The sequence below is a fragment of the Bufo bufo genome, chromosome 4, assembly GCF_905171765.1.
Source record: "Bufo bufo chromosome 4, aBufBuf1.1, whole genome shotgun sequence".
NCBI classification, from domain to species: Eukaryota; Metazoa; Chordata; class Amphibia; order Anura; family Bufonidae; genus Bufo; species Bufo bufo.
The window spans coordinates 491,195,084-491,207,682 of NC_053392.1; the positions used below are offsets into that span (position 1 = coordinate 491,195,084).

General features: G+C 40.8%; 1 protein-coding gene across 1 annotated transcript in view; it reads right to left on the minus strand.

Moving 5' to 3' along the window:
* The window catches only part of TTC27 (tetratricopeptide repeat domain 27), a 411,030-nt gene that overhangs the window by 350,353 nt on the left and 48,078 nt on the right, over positions 1 to 12,599 (minus strand). Inside the window, exon 5 of the mRNA XM_040429555.1 lies at positions 6,840 to 6,980. Within this exon, the coding sequence (XP_040285489.1) occupies positions 6,840 to 6,980 (141 nt within the window). The remainder of the gene's footprint in view (positions 1 to 6,839; positions 6,981 to 12,599) is intronic.

The window sequence follows — 12,599 nt, forward strand, 5'->3', positions numbered from 1 at the left end:
TGCTTCAAAAAGTGGAAATTCACATTTTTGTACCATAGTTTGTAAACGCTATAACTTTTACCCAAACCATTTTTTTTTATCAAAGACATGTAGAACAATACATTTAGTGAAAAATTGATATAGAAATGTAGTTTTTTAAAAAAAAAATTACAACAGAAAGTGAAAAATTTCATTTTTTTTCAAAAATTTCGGTAAATTTTGATTAATAACAAAAAATGTAAAAATGTCAGCAGCAATGAAATACCACCAAATGAAAGCTCTATTAGTGAGAAGAAAAGAAGGTAAAATTAATTTGGGTGGTAAGTTGCATGACCGTGAAAGTAGTGTAGTGCAGAATTGTAAAAAGTGGTCTGGTCATTAAGGGTGTTCAAGCTAGAGGAGCTGAGGTGGTTAATTGCTTTTGCAGTATGCTTTGGGTCATTGTCCATCTGCACTGTGAAGCGTCGTCCAATGAGTTCTGAAGCATTTCGCTGAATAGGAGCAGATAATATTGCCCGAAACACTTCAGAATTCATCCTGCTGCTTTTGTCAGCAGTCACATCATCAATAAATACAAGAGAACCAGTTCCATTGGCAGCCATACATGCCCACACCATGACACTACCACCACAATGCTTCACTGATGAGGTGGTATGCTTAGGATCATGAGCAGTTCCTTTCCTTCTACATACTCTTCTCTTCCCATCACTCTGGTACAAGTTGATCTTGGTCTCATCTGTCCATAGAATGTTGTTCCAGAACTGTGAAGGCTTTTTTAAATGTCGTTTGGCAAACTCTAATCTGGCCTTACTGTCTTTGAGGCTCACCAATGGTTTACATCTTGTGGTGAACCCTCTGTATTGACTCTGGTGAAGTCTTCTCTTGATTGTTGACCTTGACACACATACACCTACCTCCTGGAGAGTGTTCTTGATCTGGCCAACTGTTGTGAAGGGTGTTTTCTTCACCAGGGAAAGAATTCTTCGTTCATCCACCACAGTTGTTTTCTGTGTTCTTCCTGGTCTTTTGGTGTTGCTGAGCTCACCGATGCGTTCCTTGTTTTTAAGACTGTTCCAAACTGTTGTTTTGGCCACGCCTAATGTTTTTGCTATCTCTCTGATGTTTTTTTTTTATTTTTTTTAGCCTAATGATGGCTTGCTTCACTGATAGTGACAGCTCTTTGGATCTCATCTTGAGAGTTGACAGCAACAGATTCCAAATGCAAATAGCACACTTGAAAGGAACTCTGGACCTTTTATCTGCTCATTGTAATTGGGATAATGAGGGAATAACACACACTTGGCCATGGAACAGCTGAGATGCCATTTGTCCCATTACTTTTGGTTCCTTAACAAGTGGGAGGCACATATGCAAACTGTTGTAATTCCTACACCGTTCACCTGATTTGGATGTAAATACCCTCAAATTAAAGCTGACAGTCTGCAGTTAAAGCACATCTTGTTCGTTTTATTTCAAATCCATTGTGGTGGTGTATGGAGCCAAAAATGTTACAATTGTGTCGATGTCCCAATATTTATGGACGTGACTTTAAATGTAATGATAAATCTGGCCCTATAGCTGGACTTAGGGCTCATGCACACGATCGTTGTTTTGGTCCGCATCCGAGCCGCAGTATTTGCGGCTCGGATGCGGACCCATTCACTTCAATGAGGCCGCAAAAGATGGAGACAATGTGCTGTCCGCGTCTGTTGCTTAGTTACGTAGCCCCGCAAAAAAAAAATATAACCTGTCCTATTCTTGTCCGTTTTGCGGACAAGAATAGGCATTTCTACAATGGGCCGCCTGTTCCGTTCTGCAAATTGCAGAAGGCACACGGGCGGCTTCCGTGTTTTGCAGATCCGCGATTTGCGGACCGCAAAACACACCACGGTCGTGTGCATGAGGCCTTACTCTATAAAAATAATACAAGAAAAACAAGCAGTGTCATTTAGCAGATCAAAGATAATCACGTCAAGTAAATGCATATAAATTGCACATGAATACAAGAAGTAAACTATGTATTAGTGTGAAATAAAGTACAATCCATTAGATTATAGCCTTTCTTCTCAAGCCACATTATTTAAACAGTATATCACAATTTGAAGAAATCCAGCCGGCATTCTACAAAGACCAACACTCCCAAAATGCAATTTACACTTTAAACAACAGAGAATCTTTTATATTCATATTTTTTTATTATTTTTTAGACTTGCCTGAGGCCACACAGTCATGAGCAGAAAATTAAAGTGTTTGAAAATGCTCAATACGAGCAGACAATCATTGGTATTCTCCTGGAGTACTCCAAGGGCAGTAGACAGAGGGATTTTGGTTTGAAGGGAAAATCACAAAATTACAAGCTGACACCCTTTACTTAAAGCAGGTCAACACACAAGAGAGCGGTGTCACAACAAACGGATATTACAAGGTGCGGTGATACCGCTCCGACAAGGCGTGATGGAAGTGACAAGAGATAGGCGTTTAATATGATGATGGACTACCAAGATCACTCTGATCCTTGCATGCTGCTGCTTTACTGTATGGCCTTTGGGAATATATAGCTGGTAGCCAATGAACTCAAAATGACAAAATATCGGGCAATCTGAGATCTAATCTCTAAGTCAGCTTAAGAGCACAAGTTGGCATAAAAATTTTAATATCCGAATACCAATTCATGAGAAAATGACAATCATCAAACCCATCAAGCAAGGAATCTAAAGGCCTTCACAGCTGCCCAAACTATAAAACACTTAAAGGGGTAATACATTTTTAGCAAACAATGGTTATTCTATGTATAATGAAAAGTACCAGCATTCTGTATCACCTCTATGGTTTTCAGGACCTTTGCTTGCTGTCATTCAATACGTCCTGGTAATGTGATGGATACATGGGTGTACGGCCCATTACAAGACACAGCTCGGTTACCTGCACAGTACACGTAAGCGGTCCTGTACCTGTGTGAACGTCACATGAACTCTAAAGATTAATTCATCCAATCATAAGACCTTTTATGTTCTTATGTTTTCCTTCTTTGATTAAAAAGTGTTTGGAGACCCGTTTTGCTGTGAGAGAAGGTCAGTGTTCAAACTGCGGACAGGCTTCCTTTAGGCTGGGTTCACACTTGAGCGTATTTGATATGTGCGTTTAACGCGCGTTTTTGTCCATAGTCAACGCGCGTATTACGCGCGTTTGTGTGATTGACAGCAGTGTCCTATGGCCGCAAACGCACGACAAAACGCCCCAAAGAAGCTCAAGAACTTTTTTGAGCGTAGGGCGTTTTTCAGCGCGTTCAAACGCACTGTAAAACGCTCAAGTGAGAACCAGGGCCATAGGGAAGCATTGGTTTTCATGTGTTAAGCGTTTTACAGCGCGTTTGAACGTGCTGTAAAACACTCAAGTGTGAACCCAGCCTTAAGCACTGCTATAGAAACCTCAATTGTTACCTTCGGCTTAATTATCACATATAAAGTGGTCCTCTGGTAAGTAAAAAAAAAAAAAAGGCACCATAATTGCTTAAAAATTATAAGACGTCATACTCACCTCATTAATCACCCGTCACTTCTATTCCAAAAATCTTCCAAGTCCCCCGCCAGCCTCTACTTCCCGTTCCCTCTGGACACAATTAGGTTGCATTTTCTGTGTCTATAGGAAATAAAAAGTAGAGTCTGGTGGGGGACCCACATAGTGTTTAAAGGGAGTGGCTGGGGATCAGGGAGGAGCATATGCTTTCTATTATTTGAAGAGAACGTGCCAATGATGTAAATTTCCACCCAAACAAAGCCGAGCACTTCATAGCGCTTCTGTAGACTTCCAATCCATGCCCCCGTCCCGCACCATATCTTGTGGACTGCGGACCCATTCAAGTCAACTGCTGTTTGTGGTTCGCAATAAAGGCACGGATGGCCTACGGTTATGTGAATGAGCCCTTACTGTTTAGGCACTGGCAGTGTAATCTATGATGCAGGCTTCCGGCAGCTTTTCAAGGACAGTGCCGTACATTGTATAGTGTTAATGTTTGGTATTGCAGATTAGCCTCGTTGACTTGAATGGGGCTGAGTAGCAACTAGGCCATGTAACCGATGTACAGTGAAGAGGCTGCAGTGTGCAAGGCCTCTTCTAACAGCCAATCTGCGGGGGCCCCAGGTGTCGCAACCCCGCAGATCTGATATTGATGACCTACCCTGAGGAAACGTCAGACATATCTTTTCAAGGGTAATCCTTTTAATAGAGTTGATCCTGCTGCCATTCTAAGGCTGGGTCCACATCACGTTTTTATCTTACAATTCACGTATATGTTAAACGGATGCCTCAGAGGAATTACATACAGTGGTATCTGTCACTATAGAGTTCTAGTATAAAAAAAATTCTGTGTACTATGCTTTTGCATCCCTTTTCCCCCCAAATTATATGTTAAACGTAGGGCAAGAACGTGATGTGAAAGTAAGCAATTCTAACCAGGGGCGGACACCCCCTTGAAAAAAATGTTCAGTTCTTTTCTTTATAAATAGCTTAAAAGCGCGTCCAAAATCTTAACTTTCCATCTTTTAAAACGCATTGTTTTATTTCAGCAGTTTGCAGCAGATATACTCTAATGAAGAGAAGAGAAACTCTCCAGTAGCGGCATTTTAAATGGACTCTGTCGCCTTGGACACGCCCTACAAAGTACAGTAATCAGTATAGATCACCGGACTCCAGGTCATATATATGTTTATACTCCCCACGCACCAACAAACTGGCTGTGGACTGCATACAGAAGACTTCTCCTGGAGTCCTCTCCATTATGTGCTCATGCACAGGAGTCCTCTCAATGCATTCCATGGCTGGTGTGCACATGCACAGCGGGGCGACGGGGGTGCGTATCGACATACAAATCATTGGTATGGATCTGTACATGTATTACTAAACTTTATAGGGCTTGCCGGAGGTGACAGGATCCCTTTAAATACAGAATGTGCCAGGCTCATGAGGGATTTTGCACCTTAGTAAGCAAGCCTTTTTCCACATTAAATAAATATTATTTCCCTGCTGTTTGATACAAATGGCTGGTCTGTGAACAGATGAATGCAAATGGAAATCTTTCATCACAAGATTCAAGCTCGTTTGCCGCTTTCTTGGTCTTTGTGATTTCACTTTTAAGTAAAAGCAAGACATTGCTTCCGTGTTAAATGGACTGTACTACACGTATGGCTACACCCATTAGAACGTTTCTTACGCGGCCACAATGATCCAAGATCAAAAAAATTTCACCGTTATGAATACCTAGGTAATGCCCACAGTAATACAACTGTGAAAAATGCATTTACTTTTATTAGGTTAGTAGTACAAGTAGAAACCAATTTGGCCAAAATATCGTATCATTTCTTTTTCTTTACTGTTTCTACAAGTAATTACTCATTTGAATGTCTTCTTTTTCTCCTTTATTTAACATTTTTCTCCTACAGGAAGAAAAGCTCACCTTGTGGTCTCGTAGACATGGCCATATAACAGCTCCGTTTTTTTAAAAGGGCAAGAATTTATTGGGGTTTACTGAACCCTCTATACGCCTCCGATTTCATAACATGGCGTATAGGGAAGGAGCATGCAATGACTGTTCTCTGTCAGTTCTTTGAAACAATTGTGGTAGGACAATGTAAGTACAGAGCTTTTCTCCTCTAGAAGCAATGCTATACAGAATCCTCTTAATGGCTACGTACACCTTTGGGGGCAATTTGTTTTATTATTGCCTTTGTACTCATTTTGAGCTAAAAATTATTGTTTAATTCTCTTTCTTTTCCGTCATCTGAGGAGCAGACGGACTCCTTATCTCTGCTCTCTGACCATATAAACACTCATTATAGCTCAGTTCTTATCTTACTGATAGGAATGTGGCTTAAATAAGTGTTTATGACTTCTCAGTAGTTTAGAGATAAAGTTTATTGGCCCTTTTTGACAGAACAGGTCGATATTTTTAATAAAAGCCAATTGAAAAAAAGGATTTTTAGCCAAAAATGAGTAACGTGCAGTCATCAAAAATTGCCTCCAAAGGTGTACATAGCCTTTTATCATAACCAAATAACACTATCAAAGAGTATCTAGCAATGTTTCAAACAATGTAATCATATGGTACAAACCATACCGTGCTATACAGTACTAAAATTATAGCAACTAACAGTACTAGATAATACCAACCAAATTAGAACTGGCGGTTCCATGTCCATGCAATGGTGTCAGCCACGTCCACACACAATAGTTCCGTTGACCCTATTTTAATCCCAAAGTACCCGTGTAATAGTACCAGCCACAGAGAATCTATAATAGTGCTTTATAGAGATATAGCCACAAGGGGCAGTAATATTGTCAATGACACTTATACTGGTGGTGGCCAAACCATCATCCAAAGTGGTAATATAATAAGGTCATTCACAGCTTCCCTAAATTAATGATGGTGTAAATGTGCCAACTAAAGTTCACCTATAACATCCTATGTGCCAGTGCTAATCATAGTGCCTAAAATGTACACCTCCTAGATGTTCTCCTCCCTTACAGAGCACGTAAAAATTATAATAACATTTGTACAGTAAAAAGTATTCAGTAGCTGCCAACGGTTTTGTTTCAGGACAGGAGAACTCTCTGTAGGACTACGTCTGTAAGGATATCTAGCCCTTTACTTACAGGTCATGACAGATTCAATTTCAGTAACGATATAGGTATAATAACTCAAATATATTTGCAAACGTCTTACATTTTCTTCATATAGACAAAACAAAATGTATTAGTCAATATTCAGGAAGGATATAGTAGGCGTGCTAGATAAATGTCTGAACAGACAGGTGACAGGAAAGTGTCCATGCTGAGCACGTCAGCAGACACAGATCATTTCTTACCTGGAATGCTATGAGCTTGTTCCTGAGGTTCACAAGGATTACTCTGGCCAGAAGTAAGAAGATTGGATTGGCTGTCAAGCTGTAGACTGATTCTCCATCAAGAACAAGCGTGCCCAGAATTGCAGCTCTCAGAGCTTTATCCTGGAAAACAGCATTAATACATAGGATTAAAGAATGTGAACATTAACCCAGCAACAGAACCTTCTGGTGAAGGATTTAGATATTGCTTCAAGATCATACATGTAAGGGTACTTTCACACTAGCAGCAAGGAACTCCGGCAGGCTGTTCCAGCGAGTGAACAGCCTGCCGGATCCGTGCTGCCGCTAGCGCACGCGTGCCTCCGGACTACCGCGCCGGCAGTATTGATTATAATGGGGGCGGGCCGGAGTTCTGGCGGCAGCACGGCAAACATGCCGAGAGGCGGCCGGAATAAAACTATGACATTATAGTCAATGGGGCCGGAGCGGTAGCCCGGGGGCACGCGTGCACTAGCGGCAGCATGGATCCGACAGGCTGTTCACTCGCCGGAACAGCTTGCTAGAGTTCCTTGCCGCTAGTGTGAAACTAGCCTAACACAGAGGATAAACTGACCGCTCTGGACCGCCAGGGGAGGCACTGGAGCAGAGGGGTCCGAAATAGTGAGTATAGTTATTTTTTTCTTTGTTTTTAATACCTTGACAATTTTTTACATTTTATTTAAATTTGGACAACCCCTTTAACAAACATATCTATACTTTCATGCACAATGACAGTTGAAGTAGACCTCTAGGATGTCCCCTTTTTTCACTGTTCTTTGATATGTGTGATCTCTATGTACAAAGTCCAAAATAGACTAGTACACATACACAGCTGCTAATCTGAAAAAAATAAAAATAAATCTACTGCGAAAAGTTTAAAGAGGAGATGGCAGCTTTTCTCAAGGGACGTCTCCTTCTCCCTGGCTGTGAGCTGCCCAATTGCAGTGGAGAGCGTCATAGCCAGGGAGAAGGAGACGCCCATTGAGAAGCCCGGCCGTCTCCTCCTCCCTGTACCAATGCTGCTAATTAGCATACACTGAGGCACAGCGGGGGAACGGAACAGCCCATGTGAAAAAGAAAAAGCGCCCTGACATCTCCTAATAAAACCCTACACTGTCAGGTAATAATATTGTAATGTTAGGACCAGTGAAAGGTCCTCTTTAAAAACAGATAGGCACCTATAATTTTGAAGACCACAGCTGGATGCCCATTTTAAATACAATACCAAAAAGGAACAGTTCATTATTTGGACCTGTACTCTAGTAGTGGCTGTTAGTTACTGCAATCCTGGCAGTATTCATACCAATATATGCCATTGGCCCTTTCAGACTGCAGCATCCCACAAAGGGCAATATGGGTTAAAGAAGCAGCGTAAAACGCATGAAAAAAAGAAAACATCAAGCCAGTCTATATGAAAGGTGAGGGAACTTACAGTGACCCTCCAGTTCAAGAAAAAAAAGTCACATTAAAGGTTGTCCCACGAAAAAAATATTCGAAATTTTTAAAACCAGCACCTGGATCTTTTTATTTTATTTTTTTATATATAATTGTAATTAAAAATGTTGTATTACCGCTAAGTTATTCAATAAACTGTATCTGTATATTGCCATATGCTGTTTGTTCTTTTCCATATTTCTCTGTCCACCACAATAAGGTGGATACACATGCTCAGTTCCATCCTTTAACTGCCACCAGCTGAATTTATTGCTAGAAGCTGTAACAGTTGCAGGGAGAGAGCTGCAACAGAAAGGACACACTGCCGGAAAAAGAACACACCCCTGAGCTTCTAGCCTGAGGGGATCATGAAGTCCATTCACACGTCCGTATAAGTGTCCGCATCCGTTCTGCAATCATCCGGAACGGGTGCGGGCCCATTCATTCTCTATGGGGCAGGAATGAATGCAGACAGAACACAGTGTGCTGTCCGCATCCGCATTTCCGGAGCGCAGCCCCGAACTTCCGGTCTGCGGCTCCGGAACAAAATAGAACATGTCCTATTCTTGTCCGCAATTGCGGACAAGAATAGGCAGTTCTACGGAGGTGCCGGACAGGTGTATTGCGGATCTTCAAATCACGGATCCGCAATACACTACGGACGTGTGAATGGACCCTAAATGTAATTTTTGAACCAGAGGGCTCTTTACCCTGTGCCCACCAGGGTGGTGGCTTCTGGAAAAAATGTGTTAGGTAACCACACTTTCACATAACCTCATCACAACCAAACATAGGAAAGAAGGCAGCACATACAGGTGGCCATGTCCACTGAAGTCTAAGAGAATTATATAGCCAGCAAAATCAATAGCTCCTTCAACTGAGAGAATCACATCCCTGAAACCCTCTCTTTGGATGTATAGAAATGCTGACTCACAGGACCCCTATTTTTCCAAGAGTTCGAGTTGCAGAAATGAGCAGTGCATAAACAGCCTATATAGCAAGTGACTAGCTGGCCTGGGCTGGCAACCTATGCTGAAAGAGGATGACTAGGTGAATCAAGATGCAAGGAGCCAAAAAGTGGATGCTGGAGGCAACGTAGGTCCCAAGATGGGGAAGACCATGTGACGTATGCAATGTATGCGCTACTTCCAATGTTACTTTACTCCACTTCTTCCGAATTCACTCTGAAGCAGTGAATCAGAAGATTTGCCGAAGGGGAACGGAATATATCTCTATTTTTTATTTATTTTAATTTTTTTTTTTTTAGCTCCCACCAGTCCTACTTTGGCTGCACAGTCAAGAAACTGGATAGTGTCTTCAAATTAATGGAGGATTACCATGAAGCCAGTGTAATCTGCAGATGTTTATTTATTAAGCATATATGTGCTCTTCTTTATTTTCTATGAATCTGAAACAAGCGTGAAATGTGGTAAAATGATAGAAAAACAAGTGTGATTGGTTTCTCTAGGAAAGGCAGGCCACATTTCGGAATGAGAATGCTATCGGAATCACTGGAAAGCAGTACTGTTTTTTAATCTGAAAACAATTGGAGAGTATTAAGACTTCTCTGTACTCAGCTTTCCTAAAGCCATCTCTCCTCTCTTTTCCCAGCCGATTGCCTTGCGGCATCAACACAGCCAAATAAAAATAGGTTTTCGGAGGGAAGACCCAGCTCTGGTTGTCTCATCCTATAAAATATGAGTGATGCCTCTAGCGATGTCCTGAATTTATAGCACACAGAAACATTACAGAGAAAGAAAGCACACACCAGAAATAACAATGCAGACTCAGGACAGTGAAATGTGCTCCCAGATTGGTTTGCTCTATTTAAAATCACATTTACATGTTTAGTTGTTTCTTCAAGATCATGCTAATAATACTTTCTGCATTAAGACAGAGCAGTTATATATAAACCTATTACATGGGGTATGAGCTCTAGGGTACTAAGCGTGTCCATGTAAGAGATTAACAGTGGGACTAGAAAGTGTATCAGATGAACCAAATATAAGCCAAAATCATAAAAAAGGTCAAACTAACCAGATGAATATTGGTGTCTATTATATGCATGTAATTGGTAAGCAGGGACTACAGTTTCAAATAAAAAAGTGCATAACCACAACTTATATCCGCCTAAAAGAATAAATATAAAATGTAATATTATAATTAAATATTATAGATTGAGCCCGTTAAGACGTCCAAAACCTACCCAAGATGACACATACTTCCCTGCTGGACAAGTTACAGATGTCCAGTCATGGTGCACACTACACAACAGGGATGCAAAACTTATTCTGGTCCAAGGGCCATGCCGTTACTTACATTAACCAAATACCAAGGGCCGTGATTAAGGAGTATTTTCATCTGAGAGATTTATGGCCTATTGAAAGTACGGTCCATAAATGTCTCATAGGTGCCAGTTCTACTTCCTAGTTTTCTCCCATTGGAGAATGGGGGTCTCCATCTCTCCCATTCGCACTATATAAAGAAAGAAATCATGCATGCATAAAGCTCTTTCCATTGTAGTTTATATGAGTTGGTGAAACACTTGAGTGTTTCACCACTCCTATAAAACTACAATTAAGATGGCCACACTAAGGCATGGTCACCTCATCTACTTCTTTCTGGAGTACACACAAGTTAGGAGACTCTCATTGTTCCGATATATGGGGATCCCAGAGATGGCCATAGAGTGCACCATTAGTTCTGTTACCCGTTATGTGACACCTTTCGTCTGTCTGACAAAAAATGTCAGAGAGAAGAGGATCTGTAAAGGACCAAAGTGACCAGATGGATAGAGCTACACAAAAATGGCATGGCAAGCCTCATGTAGAACCTGGGGCACAAGAAGTGCACCCTTGCTCTAAAGGCGTATATTCCACAGTTCTGCACAGCAAGAGGAATGTGATAAAGAATCGGCGGGCTGCTCATAAAATCAGCTCTTATCTGGGCCCCTATTCAGCTCTGAGAGCTACCAACCACCATCAGCCGAAAAGCCCAGGAGTGTGGAGGGCAACTATATGGAGAGGTCTGGTCTAAGAACTGAACAATTTAACCATTTTTTTATTCTGCGTCTGGATTTAAGGATCTGGTTCCTGCAATTAAGGGGTATGAATTTATTTAGGGGTCTGGCATGTGAATTAAATCAGAGGTCTGGTACATCTCAATAAATTAGAATATCATCGAAAAGTTAATTTAGTTCAGTAATTTAGTTCAAAAAGTAAAACTTCGATATTAGATAGATTTCACGAGTTCACTTCTTTTAATGTTGATGATTATGGCTTATAGCTAATGAAAACTCAAAAGTTAGTATCTTAAGATATTAGAACTAGAATATTAAAATAAAACCAATTAAAAAAATAATTTTTAATATAGAAATATAGCCTACTGAAAAGTATGTCCAGTATATGCATTCAATACTTGGTTTGGGATCCTTTTGCATAAATAACTGCATTAAAGAGGCAAGGCATGGCGGTGATCAGACTGTGGCAGTGTTGAGGTGTCATGGAAGCTCAGGTTGCTTTGATAGCAGTTTTCCGCTTGTCTGCATTGTTGAGTCTCGTGTCTCTCATGTTCCTCTTGACCATACCCCATAGATTCTAAATGGGGTTTAGGTCAGGGAAGTTTGCTGGTCAATCAAGCACTGTGCTACCATAAATAATAAACCAGGTATTGGTACTAGAATGAATGCGACAGTTGTAGCCCATGTCCTGGATACGTCTGCATGTGCCATGTAAATCTCCCGCAAATTCTTGAATGGTCTTTTCTTGACAATCTTTTCAGGGCTGGCGTTATCCCTGTTGCTTGTGGACCTTTTCTACCACACTTTTTCTTCCCACCCAACTTACCATTAGTATGTTTGGATATAGCACTGTGTGAACAGCCAGATTCTTTAGCAATGACCTTTTGTGGCTTACACTCCTTGTGGTGGGTGTCATTGACTGTCTTCTAGACAACTGTTAAGTCAGCAGTCTTCCTCATAATCGTGTAGCCTACTGAATCAGACCGAGGGACCATTTAAAGGCTTAGAAAACCTCTGCAGGTATTTTGTGTTGATTAGAGTGTGACACCATGAGTCCACAATATTGAACTTTCAAAATATTCTAATTTTCTGAGATACTGACTTTTGGGTTTTAATTAGATGTAAGCCATAGTCATCAACATCAAAAGAAATAAACACTTGAAATAGATCACTCTGTATGTAATGAATCTATGTAATATAAGTTTTACTTTTTGAACTGAACTACTGAAACAAATTAACCTTTTCGATGATAATCTAATTTATTGAGATGCACCTGTATATGGATCAGG